Source organism: Phodopus roborovskii, unplaced genomic scaffold, assembly GCF_943737965.1.
Source record: "Phodopus roborovskii unplaced genomic scaffold, PHOROB, whole genome shotgun sequence".
Lineage (NCBI taxonomy): Eukaryota > Metazoa > Chordata > Mammalia > Rodentia > Cricetidae > Phodopus > Phodopus roborovskii.
In genome coordinates, this window is record NW_026126459.1 from 11,686,318 (window position 1) to 11,707,410 (window position 21,093).

At 46.2% G+C, this 21,093-nt stretch overlaps 1 protein-coding gene across 1 annotated transcript in view; it reads left to right on the forward strand.

Annotated features, from left to right (window-relative positions):
- Nucleotides 1-21,093, forward strand: part of Tafa5 (TAFA chemokine like family member 5) — a 128,215-nt gene that overhangs the window by 52,362 nt on the left and 54,760 nt on the right. Inside the window, exon 2 of the mRNA XM_051189574.1 lies at nt 6,962-7,111. Within this exon, the coding sequence (XP_051045531.1) occupies nt 6,962-7,111 (150 nt within the window). The remainder of the gene's footprint in view (nt 1-6,961; nt 7,112-21,093) is intronic.

Sequence of the window (21,093 nt, forward strand, 5' to 3'; positions counted from 1 at the left end):
TTTTTTTTTTTTTCCTTTCTTTCTTTTTTAATCTGCCTCCATGCTTATTATCATGCATGGATAATCCTCAGCTGGTCTGCAGAACTGGGCTTTGTGATCTGTGGCGCTCACTTAATTGACTCAGTAGTAGTTGGAATGTGAGAGAGAATTTGATACTGAGATTTAATTGAGACTTGATTTCATTCTACCTCAAACACTGAGACAGAGTCTCCATCGGAACTTAAGAACATTTTTTTTTTCTCTGCAGTTTTTAATCTTCGTACTATGTGTCTATAGAATTGAGGATAAAACTAAACATTGGTAGCTTAATTTGTGAGCACTGTGCAGGGCTGATGGCTTAGTGTTCTTCATTTTGAAGTTGAGGTCTTGTGCAAGTAGGGAGATAAGACACCTGACTTAGATTGCTTCTGGCCACTTCCAGACTAAAGATGCTACCCGGCTTACCTGGAGTCCCAAGTTGGCTGGATATGAGGCCTGCCCCTATGATTCAGGGCTCCAGGGGTTTAGGTGGCACCCGGCATAGCAGAAATTATAACACCTTCCAGGTGTGACAGAACAGAGAGGGTTCTATCTAAGGATCCACTGGTGCAGGGCAGGGAACCAATGGGGCACAAGCAGGGCCTTTGGGCCTGTCTAGATCCCCTACCCTGTGTTATGGGCAATGGTCAGGATAAGTAACTCAAATCAATAGCTCTTTGTGTTGTTTTGAGCAGATTAACACTTCACCCTATCAGGGCCAACCCAGGATTGAACCCTTCCTGCAGCCTAGAGGGCCAAAGCATGTGAGAGTTAATGACCAAAGTAACAGCTCACTTCTGGTTCATGTCATTACTGGGGACCAATACAGATCAGTAACACGGGAAAGGATGGCGGCTCCTCTGGTGTCCAACCACCTCTGTGTCACCAAATCTGGTGTTTGGTCATCATTGTGTACAAAGCAGTCTGTACACACAGTAGGCACCATACACCCTCACTTGCACCTAGGTAACCTATATTTTGACCATATGATTCATTTCTCATACCCTCCAAGTCTCAGATCTTCCCTGTTATGGTCCCCTGGTGTCCCTGTCCTAGAAACTAACTGGTGCGATGGAATGGTGGGAATACCTAGACAGGGCACACAGGTGTTTTAGGAGCCATGAGACATGTTGTTTCAGGCTGTGTTCCAAGTGTGCAAATTCATCAACTTCTCAGCTGCACATTTTAGAAGGGTGCTGCACAGTGTGCACGTGACACCCAGATGTGACCTTCTTAAGGGTTCTCCTTTGACTTCTCAGCAATTAGCAGGTCATGCCAGATTTGGAAAACCTGGACCTCAGCTACTATTCCCCTTCCCCATGCCTAAGCCTGATATTCTGTGGTGATGGCTGATCTCCTCCACCAAGTTGCCTGTCCTTGCCTCTGAATCAGCTCTGTTTCAGTCTAAAGAACCATTAAGTTCCTGTCCCCAGTTGTAATGATTTAGGTACCCTGGAAGCATTAGTGAAAGTTTGCTTGCCTATAACTAATAAACAATCACTACCTTCCAGGTTCACAGTAGATCCCTAGTCCTGCTAGTCTGGGCCAAGGACACTCCTGATGAATCTGAAGGCCTTCTCTTGAGCCATATGGCCCCCAGCTCTCCCTTGTCACAGATAGAAAATATATATGGGTTACCCTGTAATCCTGTGTTCCTCCTTACTGGTCTTCCCAGGCCTGTGGCCTCTGTGTTCCCTTTGCTGTTTGAACAACATGTGGATTTTGTGGTGATGTCGTCTCATTTTGAAGTAGATTTTAGCTTAGCTGGGGTCAGCAGCCACACCCGGTATACTGTGGGCCAAAGAACAGAAGCCTCTGTCTCTTATGCAAATTGTGATGCATGGACTGGCCTGGGAACTCCAGAACAGTCATGGGTATTGTGTCTCTCCTGACTGACCCTACTGGATCCCCATCTTCTGAATGACAGTGATGAATCCTGTAGCCTGATGCAACCTGTAGGGCCTCCCTGGCCTCCTGACTCCACCTGGTTTTCATTCTAATGCAAACACAGAGTTGACATTTATGATTGTTAAATGCCACCCTTTCACTTTGCAGCTGTCAGAGTCACTTTGAATCTTTATCCTGACATCCATTGGATCATATAGCCTCTCAGATATATGTCTCAGCCCTGTGGGACTAAGGAGCTCATTGGTGTTTGCTCCATGTGGAGGGGCACTACATGAGAGAACCTGGGACCCTGATTCTTACCCACCCCCAGGGTTTTCTGCCCACCTGCCCTAGAAACCCTGTACACTGGCTACTGAGGGCTAGCCTTGTCATCTTATCTGGAGCCACTGGCCTTGGCTATGTCCACATGAAATCTTGAACAGGTGTGGAAGCTAGCTATCCCGCCTTCCTCAGACAGCATTTGGGACAGAGTTTGCAAAATTTGCCTTTGGGACACTCTGTTCCCTTCATTGATCTGGCTAGCCCTAATCTGCTGCTCTGAGGAATGGCTGGGCATTCTAGTGGGACCCGTCCTATGCTGTGCTCTCCAATCTGCTGTTCCCTGGATCTGGCTGTGTCCTCTGGGAAGATTGCATCTCTCTCAGAGAACAGGAAATGGCTGGAGTAGATGGACATCCATGGGTATGTGGCCTTCATTGTTCCTCCTGCCTGTGGCCACCAGGATCCCTGAGATTCAGGAAGTCAGAGGGCTGAATGTGGCTCTGGGAATCTTTGTGTAGATGTGTCCACTATGACCTTGGCCTTGTTGCAACATTGGTGCCATCCTGGTGTATGATATAACCCAAGAGAAGTGGCTTATAGACCCAGGAGGAAGAGGACAGGGTGGGCCTGGCTTGAATGCCTAGAGAAAGTGTAGCCATTGACTCCCATAGATCCATGTTATCACTGGGCCCCATTCAGTGTTGGGCTGACATCTGAACCCAACCTGTGCAATGCAGGACAAGACCCAGAGCACAGCCTATGTGGTATGGAACCAATGCTGGAATTCCAGCATATTGGGGTGGGGGGTCAGATTCTGATAGGTCACTGTACATTGTCAGCTTTTGCCTTAAGGAAGTTGCAGGATGTGATTCAGTTATCAGCACTCAGTAGGGCAGAGAACATGTGTGTTTATCATATGACTGTGCCAAGACCTAATCCCAGTGCTAAGATGCCAGGCAGAGCTGACATCTGAGCAAGCATTGAGGCATGCCAATGGCCACTATCTCTGCTTGCTGTTGAAGGGCATGAGTGAGCTATGGCCCATGGCCTAGCCCTGCAGAAATCCCCTGCACCTGAAGACCAGGAACTGAAAGCTCCAGGCATTCAAAAGTCAAGTGTGCTCATCTCCCATGCTAAAAGGGACATACTCCTGCATGGGGCTTCCCAGAGACCCTGAGCTCAGAGACCACAGGGGGCAAATAGGACAGGCTGGGCCCAAGTGGAGGATGACCTGTTCTCAGGATGCTTTCATAAAGAGATAGCTGGGGTCCTGATTATCCATTGCCCCTGCTGCAGATGACTCAGGTCTATAGCTCTAACCTGACTCTGTAAATCACAACTCCACTGAGCTCAGATTCTCCATCTACCCACTGTGTGGTGATGAGTTGGTGATCTTTCTTAGACAGTACAGACACAGAGAGAAGTGGTGTAATTGAGATGATGTCTATCTATCAAACACTGGGGTAGTGGTATCACTCTGGAATTCCCATGCAGGCCAGTGTGAAAGTGGCTGGTGGTATCCTATGGTCAGCCATAATCTCAGAACAGTGGAAGATCACATTGCCTATATGGAAGGGTGATTTAGGAACATATTAAGTGAGGTCAGCTGGTCATGGAAGGGATTTCTTATCACAGTTACATGCACTTGAGTGCAGACAGAGCCCAAAAAATTAGGATTGGGCTTATCTTTGTGGGGTGAAAGGACACTTCCTGGTCCTGTGACACTTGCCTAATTATGTTGTTTCTTTCTCCAGTGACAGGACACATCAGAGTTTTGGTATTCACTGTCTCTCCCACACTCCTCCTCTTTGCAGGCTGGTGCATGTACATGGCCTCTTGAACATCCACATGACCTTGAAGCTCCCACTGATAGGGAACTGGAAATGGGGCCTAAGGTGTTGTTGCTGCTGGTCTAGGGCAGACTTCCCAGTGTCCAGGAGCCACCACAGCTGTAAGATGTCATTGACTTGGTAGTATTCCCCCACCTTCAAAACCCTTGTTGAGACAGACCCTAGCTGGATAGCTCTAGACAACTCTTCAGGCCATGCCCAGAGAAGCCATAAGCACTAAGGTGGCCTAGACACTATGAACCTTGGCCAGAGTCACAGTGGGTCAAATTGGGCAGGAATAACAAAGTGGCTGGAGCCAATATGCCAACCCTATTTTAAATAGGAACATGGGGTGGTACCCACGTGGCTGCCCATCCATACATTTCAGTGACAAGCACAAGAAGAAAAGCACTTCTTTCTCATGTGCTGCAGAGCTTGCTATCTGCATCCTGCCAGTTTGTCCTTCTGTTCCCTTCAGGCCTGGTGCTCTGGTTCTGGGACCAGTGCTATAGCTGATTGGTTCTTCTGGGTGCTCCTCCTGTCCTGCCCATCTCCTCACTTGTCAGTGCATCAATTTGCTTGTGTGCACTTCTTAACAACAGCATGTAATTTAGGGTGTAGTAGGGTAGAATGAGTCAAAACTTGCAGCTTCAGGAAGGCAGCTCTAGCTGGGGCCTTGCATTCTGCTTGAGAAGGCATAGGCATTTGCATGAGGGGCAGCTCAGAGTCCTCAGGGATAGCCACCCCATCCTTCCTATGAATGTGTCTAATCCATTCTTCCAACATGAACTTGGCACACAGGAACTGTCATCATCCTGCATGGATATGAGCCGCTGAATGTAGTCGCTTTGGACAGCTCCTCCCAGTCCTGTCTTGCCAAAGAGGCCTAGCCTTTGGAGGTACCCCCTATGGCCCTGATCACATCCAAACAGGGTGTGCTCCAGGCTCGTGGTGGCCTGGCATTGCTGGATTGTTGTTGATGAGCCATCCTGCCCACACTTCCTGCTAATGGGTGTGATACCCGCAGAAACAAGGCTTTGGGTTAGGCTGGAGAACACAAGCAGCAAGGCTGATACAGCACAGAAGCTAGTAGCCTGGAGAAAGGGTGTTTACTGGAAGTAGCAAAAAGGATCCTTGTGGTAAGAAGGACACTCTGATTTGATGAAGTGCTGCTGAGAAGCCGTGAGAGGTACCTACCAACCTGGTTGCAAACCAGATGGTCACTCTTGTGTGTGCCTGACCCACTTTCTTCTTAGGGTCTGCCTGTGTGCCCCTGTGTTGTTTCTTGCTGACATCTGTATGGCACTCATCCAGGTGGGTGGGATTCTCACATCTAGCACATCTAGCATCTCTTTGATATTCCTTGTAGCCAGAAGGAACTCTCAAAGGAGGTATGCCATGTGCCGGGAGGTTTCCTGGTGCCCACAGAGGGCAGCAAGTAGTAGGTACTTACTGTGTGCTGAGGGGATGGAAGAGCCTGGTGATGAGTGAGTGACATATCCCAGGTTTTCTGTGAATTGATCCTAATGAGGTTGTGAAGCTGCATGATGGAGGAGCCTTGGACTCACCATGCTGGGATGAATGTAGCATCACCAGCCAGGCTGAAGGATGCCCTCTTTCCTCTTACAAGGTGGCCAGTTTTTCATTTTTATGGTCCACTGTGAGCACCATGCTATCTTTAATGGATAGCGTTGCTCTTTAGTGCTTACTGGTATTGGCAATGCAGTGACAATTTAAACTATAGGGGTTTATTTACCACTGGGATTCCCTCTCCTGAGGTGAGGTTGGGGCTCTGGAGAAGCATGTCCCTTCTAGGGTCAGTACAGGGCCTGTGTGCAGCGGAGTGTACCTAATTTACCTGTGTATCTACACCACACAGAACAATACCCAGAACATGTGTAGCTGAGTGTACCTAATGTGCCTGTGTGTCTGCATGGAAACTTACATGTAGCCTGTGTTCACCTGAGTACAGCAGAGCATACCTTGTGTACCTGTGTATTTATACAGGAACATACATAAAGCATGCATCTAACTGAGTGGTCCCAATGTTTCACACATGCTTGCATTGGGATATCATTGTAGCCTATGCACTCCTGAATACAGATGAGTACACCCATGTGAAACTGTGTGACTACATGGGCACACATGTTAGACTGTGTGCATATAAATCTAATCCTTGGAGCTTGTGTGTGCACATGGACACATCTGTATAATCTTTGTGATTCTGGGGGTAGGTGTACATGTGGGAACTTGTATTTACCTTTGTATATGGCATCCCTGCAAGTCTGTGCCCATATGGAATGCATGTTCTTACATGAATATCCCCTGTATAGTTTTCCCCATATCTGCCAGCCAGTGATGTGGCTCGTAACATCTCTGCTGTATGTCTATGTGTACCTCTTATGTCTGTCCATGTGCATTAGCATGCCCAGGCCTTCAGGAATATATAACTTAGTCACTGACCCTCCTGGCTTCTGTACACAGGTGGGGATATTTTTTCCTTGCAATATGGTAACCTATACACTGTTGGTTATCCCATTTTGTGGCTTCAAGATAGCACATCCTGCAAGTAGTGCGCTGACATATTAGGATGGAGGTTGTATTGTAGGGCTTGGCTTGATTTGGGAACCCTGTAATCTGGGCAGGATTTGTGTTTGTTTGTTTTGTTTTTCTATGAAATCAAAGTTCATGGAGGATAGCGAGGCAGCACCTTCCTCTGTAATTCTGAGGTTTCATTTCCGTGTGTGGTAGAACTGGCCACATTTAATTTCCTGTCCATTGGGATAGGCTGACTGGAATCCCTGGCAAAGTATACAGAAGATGGGTAGCCAGCTGTCACAGAGAGCTCTCTCCTCATCTCTTTGGCTGGTGGGTGACTGGGTGGGCTTCAGGGTGTGAGTCTCTAGGGTGTAGCCAATCAGCTTGTGGTTATTCCTTCTTTTCAGGTCAACTGGCCGCTGGAACCTGTGAGATTGTGACCCTCGACCGGGACAGCAGCCAGCCACGGAGGACGATTGCCCGGCAGACAGCACGCTGCGCATGCAGAAAGGGGCAGATTGCAGGCACCACGCGAGCCCGGCCTGCGTGTGTGGACGGTAAGAGCTCCCAGCCTTCTAGTGGCACTTCAGGATACTGAGTCCAGTTTTTGAGGGTTTCTGTGTGAGCAGGCATCACCCTGAAGGAGCTTTCTTCAGAATGCTCTGAGGCTAAGGCCTCTGGACAGTGTTTCAACGGGCTAGCATATCTGGTGTGATTGTATCCATGGGGAGCATGTTCAGTGCACATGGTGGTGGACACTGGCTTTATGATTCTAGGTATCAAAACCCAGAAGTCTCCAAGCAGAGTTCTCAGCCCACAAAGATACTCATTATAAAAAGCCAGGCCACATCGGTGTGATCATTGTTCCTCAAAGCCAGGAAGGTGATTGAGAACGGGATCAGCAGAACTGGGGGATGGTCAGAACAGGGATGATACCATCCTGAGTTAGATCTCAGGTGGTGTCCACTGTGAATCTCAGAGCTGGCTGGGTACCTGGCCAGGCTCTAGTTTGCCTAAGACTAAGGCAAGAAGTTCAGACCTTGGATTCCCTGTATAGCTTGGAGGTTCAGGGTTAGCTTTGCTCTTACTGGAGTCCTGCTCTCCCCTGGAGACCCAAGAGTATATATAGTAAAGAAGCATCATAAACTTACTGAAGCCTGACCTCTCTTAGCATCTTCCATAGACTCCCACGGCCATGGGTATCCAACTCCTGCTGCCGACTTGGAAGGGCTTGAAGACTGCTTATAGCACTCAGTAAAGTACAGAGTGAGTCTGAACATGCTGACAGAGTCAGAGGGTGCCAGAGCAACCATAAATTGCTTGGTCCATAGCTAACCCTATATACAGCTAGTGGGGGTCTAAGGACTGAGTTTTGTGCACCCTAATTTCCAAGGTGCCATCAGCTTGATCCTTGTGGGTAGAATGGAAGCAACCTCTTGGTAACATAAATTGATTTTTCTGGGACCAGGTTGGGTCAGTGTGGAGCTCAGAGCCACAGCATTTTCTCTTCTCTTGCTCACTCCATCAGCCCGGGGAGATGGGGTCTGGACTGATGCTAATTGAATCTGAATCTGCCCATCTGAAACCAAATTCCCATCCCTTCCCCCCAAGCAGCATGCTAGTGCCTTAGGAGCTGGGTCTCAGATACTCAAATTAAAACCTCACCATTTTCAAGGGAGGCCAAACAAATTAGTTTGCTTGAGTTTTTTGCACAGTGGGCATTTTTTTGGCTGCCCTCTAATTTAATTTTTGCTTTTCTGTTTTCTTGCTCTGTGTGCATAATAAGTTTCCTTTTATGTCATTTTGTCTGCTGAAGATAGTTTGGGCTATGGTGGCCCAGCTGACATTGTGCACCAGTGATATTTAGCCTGGTGTGGTCTATGCTGACTCTGAATTCAGGAGCAAAAATGGTAGCTCATGGCTCCTGGTAGGTGGTCACATGTTGTCTTGCTGGCTGAGTTTGTAACTGTTGATAAATTTTCTTCATTCATTTATTCATTCATTCATTCATTCATATAAATGAGGTGTATCCTGTGTAGGCAGGTATAAAGGAGATTAAATATCAATGAATGTGATACATAGCCTCCCTAAGTGCCCCCACACACACACACACAGTGCTATGAGCACTAGGGTACCTCACCTGGGCAAGGATGCTTCCCTGGAGGAGTATTTGGATCTTGAGCAAAGAAGAGATCACCAGTGTAGATCCTTTCTGTGCAAAGAGGGAGCTGATGGTGAGACTGACTTCATAGGCCTTAAGTCTTCCCTGGCCTTGAGTCTAAACTGAAACATTTTGCAGAAACCAGTTTCTGGCATTATGACCCAGTGTACCAGCAGGCATTGATCCACCTTGCAGAATTCATAATAAAAGAGAGCTGAAAGCAGTCTGGTCACCTGCCTCAGGGCTTCCCATTCTAACTCAAATATCAACAAGCAGTCCTAACCTTAGGGCTATGCTTTGTGGGCTACTGAACTAGCCCTGGCAGCACTGGCTGTGTTTGTTGTGGCTCAGTGTCATCCCACATGGTCCTGCCCCCTTCACAGTGCTACCTTGCAGACTCAGACCCTTGCTGGGCTCTCACCAGAAAACTGTACACTCTCTTTCTGGCCAAAGCAAAGAGGGGCTGCCTCCTTGCCCTGTGCTGAGTTCTCATGAGGGTAGTTCGGAAAGAAATCCAAATAAAATAACATGGCTTTTAGGTGTCAGTGGGCAGAGGATGAAGACAAATTTGATTGCTTTGGAGGAGAAATGCTCAGGGTACTGAAGTTCATTGAAAGGCAGTGACCATGGGAATCCCATCCAGACCCAAGGAGGCTGTCCTGAAAGCCTTGCAAGCTGGGGTGAGGTTGCAAGCAGTCTCAGCTTGAGGAGAGTTCCCTCAACTACAGAGAGGTGCTCCATAGTTGTCTTATCTCTCTTCTATGTGGGCCAATGTCATCCCCCTCAGGAGGTTTTCAAGTTCCCTGCATGGCTGATGTTGATGACTCTTGTCACTTGCCTAGGTTAATGTGCTGTAAGCTCATGGAAACTGAGAGATACTTAGGAGATACTACCTTCCTAGCACAGCCGTCATGCCTGAAGATAAGCCTGGTCCAGATGGAACTAAGGTCTCTCTCTGCATCAGGACCTGCTCAGCTCTGGCCAGCTGTGACTGGCAACTGGGAAGGAGGTGATATGAGGAGAGTCTCGGTTCCTTGGATATGAACTTTCACCGGGACCACCAAGAGAGAATCTTGACAGGAACTTAGTCTAGTGATTTGTTCAACTTCAGTTGCAGCCACAGGGTTTGATGGCCACAGCTTTGATAGCCTGTATGTTTCCTTGCAGTTCAGCACTACAATACAGGTCACTTAGAGACTATGTACTTTAGATCCTTTCAGATCTTACCATTCTCAGTGTAAGAAACATGGCACAGCAACCCAGTGGCTGTCTGATATTTGTGCTCCACCTTAGAACTTGGTGTGCCTCCTGAGTGTGCCCACTGCCCGGGCCCTGCCCGGCTCTGTGGAGCCCTGGTCTGGGGGAAGGAAAAGAAGCCACAGAGTGCAGAGGGCCTTTGCTTGTGTCATCAGAAAGCAGCTCAAGGTGCTGGGACATTGCTGCCTTTCTGTGCACCGAGGGAGGTAGGCTGTGGTACTGCTGAGCAAGTGTGGGGCTGAGTGTGCTTAATTTTCAACATGGTGACTCCAAACATGGTTGCCTGGCAACCACGGAGGAAAGGACAGGCAGGCAGTCTCCTTACTCAAATCCCTTTATTTCATGAAAGAACAGGGTCCCTGTGTCATCCAGCTGTGTCTTTTCTCAGATCTCCCCAGGACAAAGTGTCACACCATTGGCTTGTTGGTGGCAGTGGGATGGGATTGGAGACACAGCTCCATATTGCCTCCTATAGTGTTCCTAGACCTCCACTCAGGAAAAGCCAGCATTCCTGACTCTGTTGCAGAGAATTTCAGGGAAGGCAGTTTGAGGCAGAGTTGGAGTTCATTAAGAATGCATGCCTTTAATCCCAGCACTTGGGAGGAAGAGGCAAGCAGATCTCTGGTTCAAGGCCAGCCTGGTCTACAAAGTGAGTTCCAAGACAGGTAGAGCTGTTACACAGAGAAACCCTGTCTCAAAAACAAAGAAACAAACAGAAAGAACAGGTTTGACTTAGATTTAGTGAGGAGAATTAATTGAATAGAATGCAAGTAAGGAAGGGTAAGATACCCAAGTGTGGGTGTGGGTGTTGCAAGAAAGGGTGACAGAAAGATGTTTAATTGTCTTTTCAGTAGCCACACAGACAGTTACATCACAAAAGGTGGCTAAGGAGTGTAAATAAGGCCATTGGGAAGTTTCTCCCTTGGACAGCTGGCAACACCCTTTATCACAAGGGCTGCTGCAAGATAAACAGAATTTATCTTATTTCTGACTGTTTCAGAAAATAAATCTGGGGAAAAGAGTAAGGTCATTTTCAGGTTCATACAAGCTTAGGCTTCACACATGATTCTTTGATATTTTAACATTTTTATTTGGATATATATCTATATTCATATAGATATAAGGTCATATATATGACAGATCATATTATATGAAATACATATATATGAAAGATCATATATATGAAATTCATACATATATGAAGAATCATAAATATATATATATGCATATATATGAATGAAACATTTAGAAGGAGACCAAACTGAACAACTCTGGGCATATGAGTGCCATGCTTTATTAAAAATATATTAGAATCAAAAAAGAAGGAATATTCTCTCTATGCTGGCAACCTTCACAGCAAATGTTAGTTGTATTGGAAGTCTGCATTCTTAGCTGGCATGAAACTTCAGCCAAACTCTGGGGTGAGAAATGCGTTTTCTCTCTGATTCAGAGGTCAGCAAGGCCACGTCCAACCTTGTCTGTGCAGCATCAGTCAAGGCCTCTCAGAAGCTAAGAGTGCTACATTCTAACATGGGTCAAACACCCTCTTCCAAAACCTTGACTAACAGCATGAATCTATTGATCAGAATGCAGTTCTCATGACAGAACCTCCATGGCTTGACATGGTATTGGGGTTTTCAGTGTGAACACTGGGGGAGCAGTTTCAAGATAATGGCCTTTTGGAAAAGTGCAAATTCTTAGTGCAATCATACAGCAGGCAAGGCCCCAGATTATTTCTGGGTTATGGGCAAAGAAGCACCAGAATGCTTTTTTGTGAAGCCTTCCTGCAGCCTGGCATCCCCTTTGTGTCTTGGCATCATTGTCTCCCTGCAGCCTAGATCCTCACCGAGGTTCTTCAGCTGGCTTACCTAACTTTTGAGAACCACAGGTGAAATTTTCAGGTTTGCAAGTTGACAGGTACACACAGCCTGTATTATTATGTATATGAACTAATCCATAATTAAGTGATCCAAACAAAGGTAGCCTTCTGTCCATGCTAGGAAGACAACAGCAGGTCAGGTCCAAATTAAGCAGAAGAAAGCAAGCATGAGAGGTGTGGGTGAAAGTAGCAAACTAGACAAAGAATGAAGTTGGCTAACCTGAAGTTGGTAAATAGATGGAAATAAGGTATGGGGTAGGAGAGGAGAGGCAGAAGGCTCAGACTATCACATCAGGAACAGGGGACAGGTCTGCTCAACTTACAGACATCACTCTTGATGTTAAAGAGAACAATGGAGATACATAAATGTATAAGGGACTTCAGGGAAATGGACACAGACATCCCAGAAAGACACAAGCAACCAAGCTCAGTTGAGAAGAATCAAAGAACTGGTGAGCAAGTAGCTGCTGAACAGGAAAGTTCCAGGCCATGATTTCTCTGGCGAATCACTGAATCTTCAGAGAATTGGAACCAATTGTCTTCAAACCTTTGGGAACATGGTCATGTTCTCTAGAGGAACAGAACCTATAAAATGAAGTTGTACTTAATCTGGGTAGTCCACAAATGGCCATCTTCACACTGAAGAGGCTGAGAACCCTGGAACTGATCAATCTATCAGGCCATGGGCCTCCAGTATTCCCAGTCAGCTGCTTGGAGGTCTGGAGAATTCTGTACAGCCACTGGTGTACAGCCACTGATCTTCATTCAACATTGGAAGACCAAGAAAACTATTCTGGTGTCATCAAAGGTTGCAGAAGCAGTGGCTGGCAGTGGTGGCAGCAATAGCAACAGCAGCTATCAGCAAGCAGGCAAAGAACCAAAAGTTTTTCTCATACTTCTTCTACCTAGGTCATCAACGAAAGGTTCCTCCACATTCAGGCTGGACCTTCCCTTTCCAATTAACACAATCAAGAGACTGATCACAGGCATGCCCAGAGGCTAACCTAATCTATACTATCTCCAGATGTATCCAGAAGCTGACAGAATTAACAACCTCTTTTTGTGAATCTCATATCATCCTGACAGTGGAAGGATCAGCAGACATTTCCAGAAAAAACTGTAGGCCTTAGACGCCTAAATGCAAAAGCTCTTCATGTTATAAGAAACCCCATTCAGCTACAAGAACTAGATACCATGTCCCTATGGAATTCCTCTCAGGCATGCAAGGTTAGCTCAACACATGGCAATAGGCCATTGTAATGTACTCTTAAACAGTGGTGTCAGTGCAGGCAGACAAAGCATTTTGATGAAACCGTGAACTTTTCACAATGAAGGTTTTAGGCAAACTAAAAAAGGAAGTGATCTTCAGCATGATGGGTCCATCTCTGAAAATCCTGCTCCCAGTGTCATGCTGGGCAGTGAGAGATGGGATGCTGCACTTCAGCTTAGAAGTAAGACATGGTGAGCTCTCTCTGTACTCTGAAATGTGTATAGGAGGGACTAACTAGATAGAAAGATGAGGAGGAGGAAAGCAAAGAAGAAGAGAAGGAATGAGGCAACATTCCAATTGGAGAATGGACAAAGTAAAATTATCTTTGTTTCCAGATGACCAATAATAAGAAAAAATTTGAACCTGTGCACATGCACTCTGCTTCCACATACACTGCAGAATCAAACAGCAAACTCCACAAAAGGTTGGGGGCACAAAATGTATAGATAAAAGTGTGTTGTTCTCTGCAGTGATAGCAAACAGTGATGTTAAGGACTGGTGGGGGGGAGTTCTATTAAGAAAGGGCTCAGTGCAGAGGCATAAATGCCTTGTATTTGATCACCAGGAGCCATGATTTAAAAAGTAGGAGTGGTAGTCATAACTTTTAGTGTTGGGCAGGCAGACACTGGGGAGTCTTTAGAGTGCAGTCTCATTTACTGTGCAGGTCCCAGGTCTTACAGAGAGACCCTGTCTCCAAACACAGGGTGGATAGCTCCTGCGAGTGACTCCAGAGACTGATGTCTCCCATCTGTCTGAACATGCAGAGACAAGTTTTTAAAAAGTAAACCCCAGGATAGAGATGGCTCAGCCGTTAAGAGCATTGTCTGTTCTTCTAGAGGGCCCAGGTTCAATTCCCAGTACCTACATGGTGCTTCACAATTGTCTGTAACTCCAGCTCCAGGGGATCTGACACCTTCACACCAATGCACATCAAGAAAATTTAAATAAGCTATTTTTTTTAAAGTAAACCCCATGCATAGTATTATCAAGAAGAATAACTTTAATAAGCCAGCCTGGTTGCATATACCTGTTACTTCAGGACATGGAAGAGAGGTGCATGAGGTTTAGGGATTTATGGACAGTCTTGGCCACAAAAGATCGTGCCTCAAAAAAATGAAAATAATTGGCTTACCAAGAAGTATTCTTTCATGCCAAATCTATGAACTGATTGAGGCTGAGGTTAGTGTGGGAGCTCCATCCCTCCCTGCTTTGCCTTTTGGTCTGTGTTGCTTTACATGTTTCTGTTAAACTTCACAATTATACTTCAACCTTGATGTGTCTTAGTCCTGTATTCCATCCCACCTGGAGGGACTGTCTCTTTAACTCAGCATCTCCTGCATGGAGTCTCTTTATTGGGTCTGGCATTGCTCCAATGGTTGCTGTCTAATGTAACTGACCTCCCCCTCCCTCCCTCCCTCCCTCCTTCACTTCTTTCCTTCCTCCTTCCCTTCCTCCCTGTTCCTTCTCTCTGTGATACCTGATTAGAGCTGGATTCTAGGCAGCATGGTCATGAACAAGGTTGGTGAACCCACAGGACCACAGCCAGGAACATGTGGATCCTGCTGTTCATTTTGGTGTTGCAGTAAATCCTGTCCCATCCTTGATGTTTAATGTGCCCAGAACACACTGTGCTGAAGGTGCTGCTGTCTTCATGGTTTTAATCAGTGTGTGGGAATAATCAGTGTGTATAAAAAGAGATAGCTTTGAGAAGTCTTTGAGGGAATTCTCTACAGGAAACCCAAGGCTGATGGGCCCAGCATGTGGTGACAGCCTGCATGCTCTGATTATGGCCATCAGTGGGGGACACTCTGACACTTCCTGCGGAAGGATTCAGGAGGCCTGCATGATGCCACAGAGTTGCAAGCTGCTTGCACTCTGTTCCACCCACACTGGAGTGGGGGAAATCTGGTAACAGTGTGTCTGGTGGTGTTCATATGATGCATGGTGCTCTGCTGAGGATGGGGGCAAGTGTGCTGCTAAGAAATGGTGGATTTCTATTTCATTGGCTTCTACAGGGCAGATGTCCACAGCTCCACCAACCTGGAAAAGTAGTTCCAAGGTGCCCAGCTCTGCAGCTCCTGACTCTCTAAGTGGAATGTAAATGCAGGTGATGTCCAGGAATCCCAGACCACAGCCACACCTAACCTGGGAAACAGAGCTCTTGATACTGTTAATTTTGAAATGTAGCCACTGCGGAGGTGACATCACTGTCCTGGTTCCCTCCAGCTCACAGAGGCCTTGGATAAATCATTGTCAGACAGTTTCATAAATGCCACTCCAGAAAGAAGCGCTGCTGGCATCTTGGAGGGACCCTAAGCTACAGACAGGGAAACTGAGGTTCTCATAGGATAAAGTTGGCTCAAAGCAAACAGCTTGAGAATGCCTGTTCCCTCACAGAACTATCTGGGCTGCCCCAGGTCTGAGACATTGGGGTACAGAAAGAATGGGGACCATGGCTTCAAGCAGAGTGAGGGGCTCAGGGAGCATGAGATGTTTAGGAAATAGAGTCTGCACTATGACATGAGCCATGAGGAGGAAACAGTAGATTGAGTTTGAACTACTAATGGAGTTTCCTGGAGAAGGTGGCACCCATGTCTCTTCTCCTAAGGAACAGGTCACGTCTCCAGGCAGCACATTCAGTGAACTTGGCAACATTGTGCAGCTGGCCTAGCCAAGGGTTAGCCTGATACCTATGCCAGGACAGTACCCCCCCCCCCAGACTCAGAGTGAGGTAGGACAATTGTCCTGCTTCACAATGACTGTGAGCAGCCCCTCTACTCACCCTATCACAGTCCCCGGTGTCACAAAACATCACCAGCTTTGGGCAGGTGGAGCATCTTGCCATGAACACTATGTCAGAGGATCAAGGGTCTTGGGGAATCATTTCATGGAGGGAGTTCAGCCTCACCCCATGGGCCTACTGGAAGCTGAGTCCATCTCTGACCACTTCGGTTCCATCCTTATTAATGCATTCATGTTCCACATTACAGTGTCAATGAAAAGGTAGCAAGCCAGGGTGGCTTCCTGGAGGACAAGGCATACTGTTGCTTACATCCTCACTGTACTGTGAGCCATGTTGTGAGGTATTGTTAGGCCTAGGATGAGGTGTCTCACAAGGCCTGTGTCGTAGAAACTCACTGTGCAGGTAAATGAGGGCAGAGACCTGCCTACCACAGCTTGGTATCACCCCCTACTCCAACAGGCTCAAGGCTCAGTGTTGACCCTTCTTTGAACTTTTTGCTATCTGTGATGGCAGCTGAGGTTTCAGACCAAATTAAACAGTTTGCTAAAGAGCAAATCGAAGTCAGGCAGCCTTTCATTTTGATATTAAAATCAAATTTAATCATGTAATGTGGCTGAGTGTGGGATGAGTACATGGCTGTCTCCTCTCCATTACTGTGATTGGTGCAAGAGCAGATGGTTTCAGTGACCTCTGAGGAAGACCTAGCTTTGTGCTCCTGCAGTATAGTGCTCCTTGGGGTTGGGCATTCCTTCAGCAATGGCCCCAAAGACAGGCTCAGCTGTTGACTGTCTTCTAGTCACAGAGGGAGAATGACCTTAGACACACTAGTTCCCCAGGATTCTGCCATACCAAGCAGCCATGGGAAGCACCCCTAGGGAGTACTCCTGCTTACCAGAAGGGGTTGAATGTGACTCCAAGTCCTTGAACTGGCCTTGTTCCTGTACACATTTGGGATCTAATTCTGGTATGAGTTCTATGGGGTTTTCGGGCTTTCTGTTTCTTCCTTCCTTTCTTTCTTTTCTTTCTTTTTCTTTTTCTTTTCTTCTTCTTTTTTTTTTTTTTTTTTTTTTTTTTTTTTTTTTTGTGGTGTATGAACAGATTGCTGTGAGGTATACGAGAGACGTGTATCATCCCGGGATGGATTATAATGGAGTTGTAAATCAAGGGGTTCCATAAGAACTCTTCCTCTAGAGACATTTCCTTCTCCCAATGTGAAGCTCTCCAGCCCTTCAGTATGGAATGCTTAAGCCTGGCTGTTGAGCTCAGGGTAGACAACTGTGTGAGATGGCATCATAGCTGCAGGTGAGGACCCAGTATGAAGGCACCTGCTGTATTTATAGTCCAACCACCTGAGCTTTCCATGCATGTAATGTGAAGTAGGCTTAAGGTGTCCTTTCTAAATGCATCTGTACTGAGCATGTACCCATGGTTTCCATGCTTTTATTCCCTAGACATTATGAAATAACAACTAGTTACATGGTGTTTACTTTGTGTTTGGTATTATAAGTAATCCACCACGGGTGATTGAAAGCTTAGCGGTGGATCTGCATAGATCTTTCTGCCAATATTACAACTTTTAATGTAAAGAATTTGATTATCTAGGGATTTAGGAGTATTTGAGGGTACTGAGGGACAATTGTGTCTCTTTTGACTGGTGTGGAGCTCATCAGTAATTGATGTGTTTGAGATGTCCCCAAGCACAGCATCTCCTATGAACTGGTTTCCTCCCTTGTGTGGTATATAATTCCTGTGGAGTCATGGACAAACATCTACTCACTACAGCTATGGAATTGGCAAGAGACCCGAGTAAGGGTACCACTGAAGTCCGACTTGATGAATTGGAGTTGGGTCACATACATTAATATGGGTGAGGGGTTACTTATAGAAGCAGAAATCCAAGACTGCCATACCTCCAAAGCTCATCCCAACATAGGTAATGGCTCACAAAAACTGGGGGGAAATGTAGTTCATGGTGCAACAATCCAGTCAGTTAGATCAGTTGTGGAGGTTTCCTTCCAGGAAGCTTGGATTGTCTGTGAGTGTCCTCACTGCTTTTATATGCTTGAAGAATGAGGGCATCATGAATCTGATCTGTTTTAGGAACTTCCTAAAGCTTTTGAGTGGTGTGCTTTCTGAGTTTGAGGTGCTTTCATTCCTTACAGAATGGAGTGTTTTGCCTTCCTTTAGATCACCCTGACCTTAATAAGCTTCCCTCCACAATGGAAGGTTTAACCTATGAGAAAATTGCTACATAAGGACTGTATTCCCACACCTTCAGATGATCCTTATGAAGCAGCATCTACATACATCATTACCCAAGTTCACAAACATCTGGGTAGACACTGTGGTACCATAAAACTACAGATTCAAAATAAGTGATTACCCTGTAAAAACATTGCTGAAGCATAGAATAGGTTCATGTGTGCTCATGTCCTATGTCTTTGAACTCTGACCTCTGACAGCCTTTGCTGCCCCATGTCTGCTTTCCTGGATGTGGGGTTGCTCCTTGGCAATCAATCAAGCAGCCCTTCTGCTTCTAGTGTCACCATGTGTCTTCTGTGAGAGCCTTTTGCATCAAGTGTAGCAGTGTTTCAAAAGTTTGTTTGGGTTTTTGTTTTTTCAATGCACAGTTTTGTTCTGTGACCACACTCTTGTGTTTGTTTGCTCTATGGAGCATGGGCATAGAGGTTATTCTGAATTTTAATGAAACTGCTATGAACACACACCTGCATCTTTTGGTAGCCATGTGTGCTTTTTACCCCAAAGCGGTGGAGCTGTGAGTCAGTGATTATCAATACTGCCAAGTGTTCCTCAATGAAGGTGTACTATTTAATGTGCCACCTGCAGCCATGACTGCCATTTGGTCTGAGTTCTTGCCAACACTTGCTATCCTCGGTCTTTAATTTTAGCCACTCTCTTGGAAGCATATGAGATAGCCTGGTGGTGATGAGTTGGCTTTCTCTGTTGAGTGCTAACACTGAAAATGGCCTGGTGCCCTATTGAGTTTAATGGCCACCTCCACAGACTTCTTCCTGCCCCTGTGCATTTCTGGTTCCTGGTCTTTTGTTACATGTATTGCAGGAGGCCCTCTGCTTTCTGTGTTGGAGTTCTCTACCTATGCCTTTACTTGATGGGTGGTCAGCCTTGCCCTTTGCTTAATAGCACAATCTGATAAACAGAGATCTTCTATGTCTGGTTCATCAAGCTCTAGCTTTACAGGCTATGTGTTTGTCCTGTGTAGCAAACACCATCTCTCTCTGAGTGAGGAGGGATGGTCTCACTTGCTCTATAGATCCTGTGCCTGGCTCCTATACTCAGGCTCCATTCATCTCTGATCCCTGCCCTCTGTGGTATGAGACACACCTTAAGTTTCACCTTTTCTCTGCCACTGGAAACCTGACAGATCCGATGTCATTTATTGGAAAGTTCTAGCATTCTTCTTGAGATGCTGATTTTGTGTAACATTCTAAAAAACGTTTTTGAGGTGGAATGGAGGAGATGGGCCTTTTCTCTGATTATATTATCTCTAATTAGCTAATCATCTTGTACTGTCTAATCAGCTGCAAGCGGAGGCTGCCATCACTCACAGATTACCCTGTGTATTTGTGCTCCTCCCTCCCCTGAAATGCTAACAAACCTTCCTGTTTCTTTTTCCCCTTTCTGCCACTATAAACATCCGGGATTGGCAATAGGGTGGGAGGGGGCAGGTGCTTCTGATTCCCCATCAATCTCCTATGCCCAGCTCATAACATGGGGTGAGTACCACAGGCATTGATGTGCAGGCTGCCTTGACAAGCTCTTGGCCTTGCGCTTGTGTTCATGGGGGCTGAAACATGGACCAGTGTACTCCTCACTGTGATAGAGAGCACAGTGTGCCTGTCAGGGAAGGAACTTCGCCCTTCTGGGAGCGTCTTTCTTTTTCTTCTAGGAACTGCAGCTGTGTAGTGAGCCCCTGGACCCCATCCTGCCTTCCAGGGGAAGATGCCAAGCCTTAGCAGAGATACAAGCTATGGGACACGTGGCTTGTTCCATTATGTCTAGGTGGGACCAGTGCATTTATTTGTTTGTTTATTTATTTATTTATTTATTTATTATAACCAAGTCCATTTAAATGAAAACAAACATTTATAGACAATATTTGGGAATTTGGGCATCGTTCTTTCCAAACTACTTCCTGCTGGTAAGGGGCGCTGTCATGGGGGATTCTAAGAAGATGCAGAAATCCTGGCTGTAGTCTGTAAGGCTGCTTTGTCCAGCTGTTTTGAATGTAGGATCACCTGGTACTCTGTTTCAGGCGGTCTGGCTTGATCAAACCACATTAGTCTGGAAGGAATCCACATCTTTTCATTTTCTGTGGAAACAAAAATAGAAATCCTTTTCCCCAGTAACATGTTCTTGAACTTAAATTCTGGAGTCAAAGCATGTTTTTATTTAATTTATTATTTTACATGTCGATCCCAGTTCCCTCTCCCTCCCTCCCTTTTACCCTCTCTGCCCTCTCACATGCACTCTAACCACCTTCCCCTCCCATCCCCCCACCCCAACTCCATATGTAGGGGAATGCCATCCAGTTGGGGTCATGTAGATCTGACAGGTCATGTGAAGTAGAGACTAGGGCTTCTCTCCTGTCTCTTGATTAAGGCAGTTATCCCTCCATGGGGGATGTGTTTGCACAAAAAGGTCCTTTTGTGCACCAGGGATACATCCTGGCTCCACTGTCTGAGGTCCCATCCCTTAGACTGCTCAGTCCTTCTGGCTGAGACCCATATTCAGGGGAGCCTTAGTCAGGGACCAGTGCATTTTAATTATAAACTTTATATTGTAGATTTACAGTGAGAAAGAGAGAGAGAGAGAGAGAGAGAGAGAGAGAGAGAGAGAGAGAGAGAATAGAAAGCACAAGAAGTCTCCCTGCAACAGCGAGATCAGTTAGTTGGAGTTTATCATTATACTAGCTAGAAGCATGTTGGCATATTTCCCCTTAGTGTGATGTGATGGGCTCTGAGCTTTATCATATAAACAGTATCATAGGTCACCATAGCAGTATCACAAAGCATAGCTCCTTGGCCCTAAAACTTTGCCTTCCCTGAGGGTAGCAGAAGGATGGGCTGCTTGCTACTGTGGTGAGAAACACTGAATTGAGACTGTACATGCTCTGTCAACACCGTATGTGAGATATTCCAGAAGTCCTCCTATGATGGAGGCTTTGACGGACCTAGTCCTGGCCAGGCC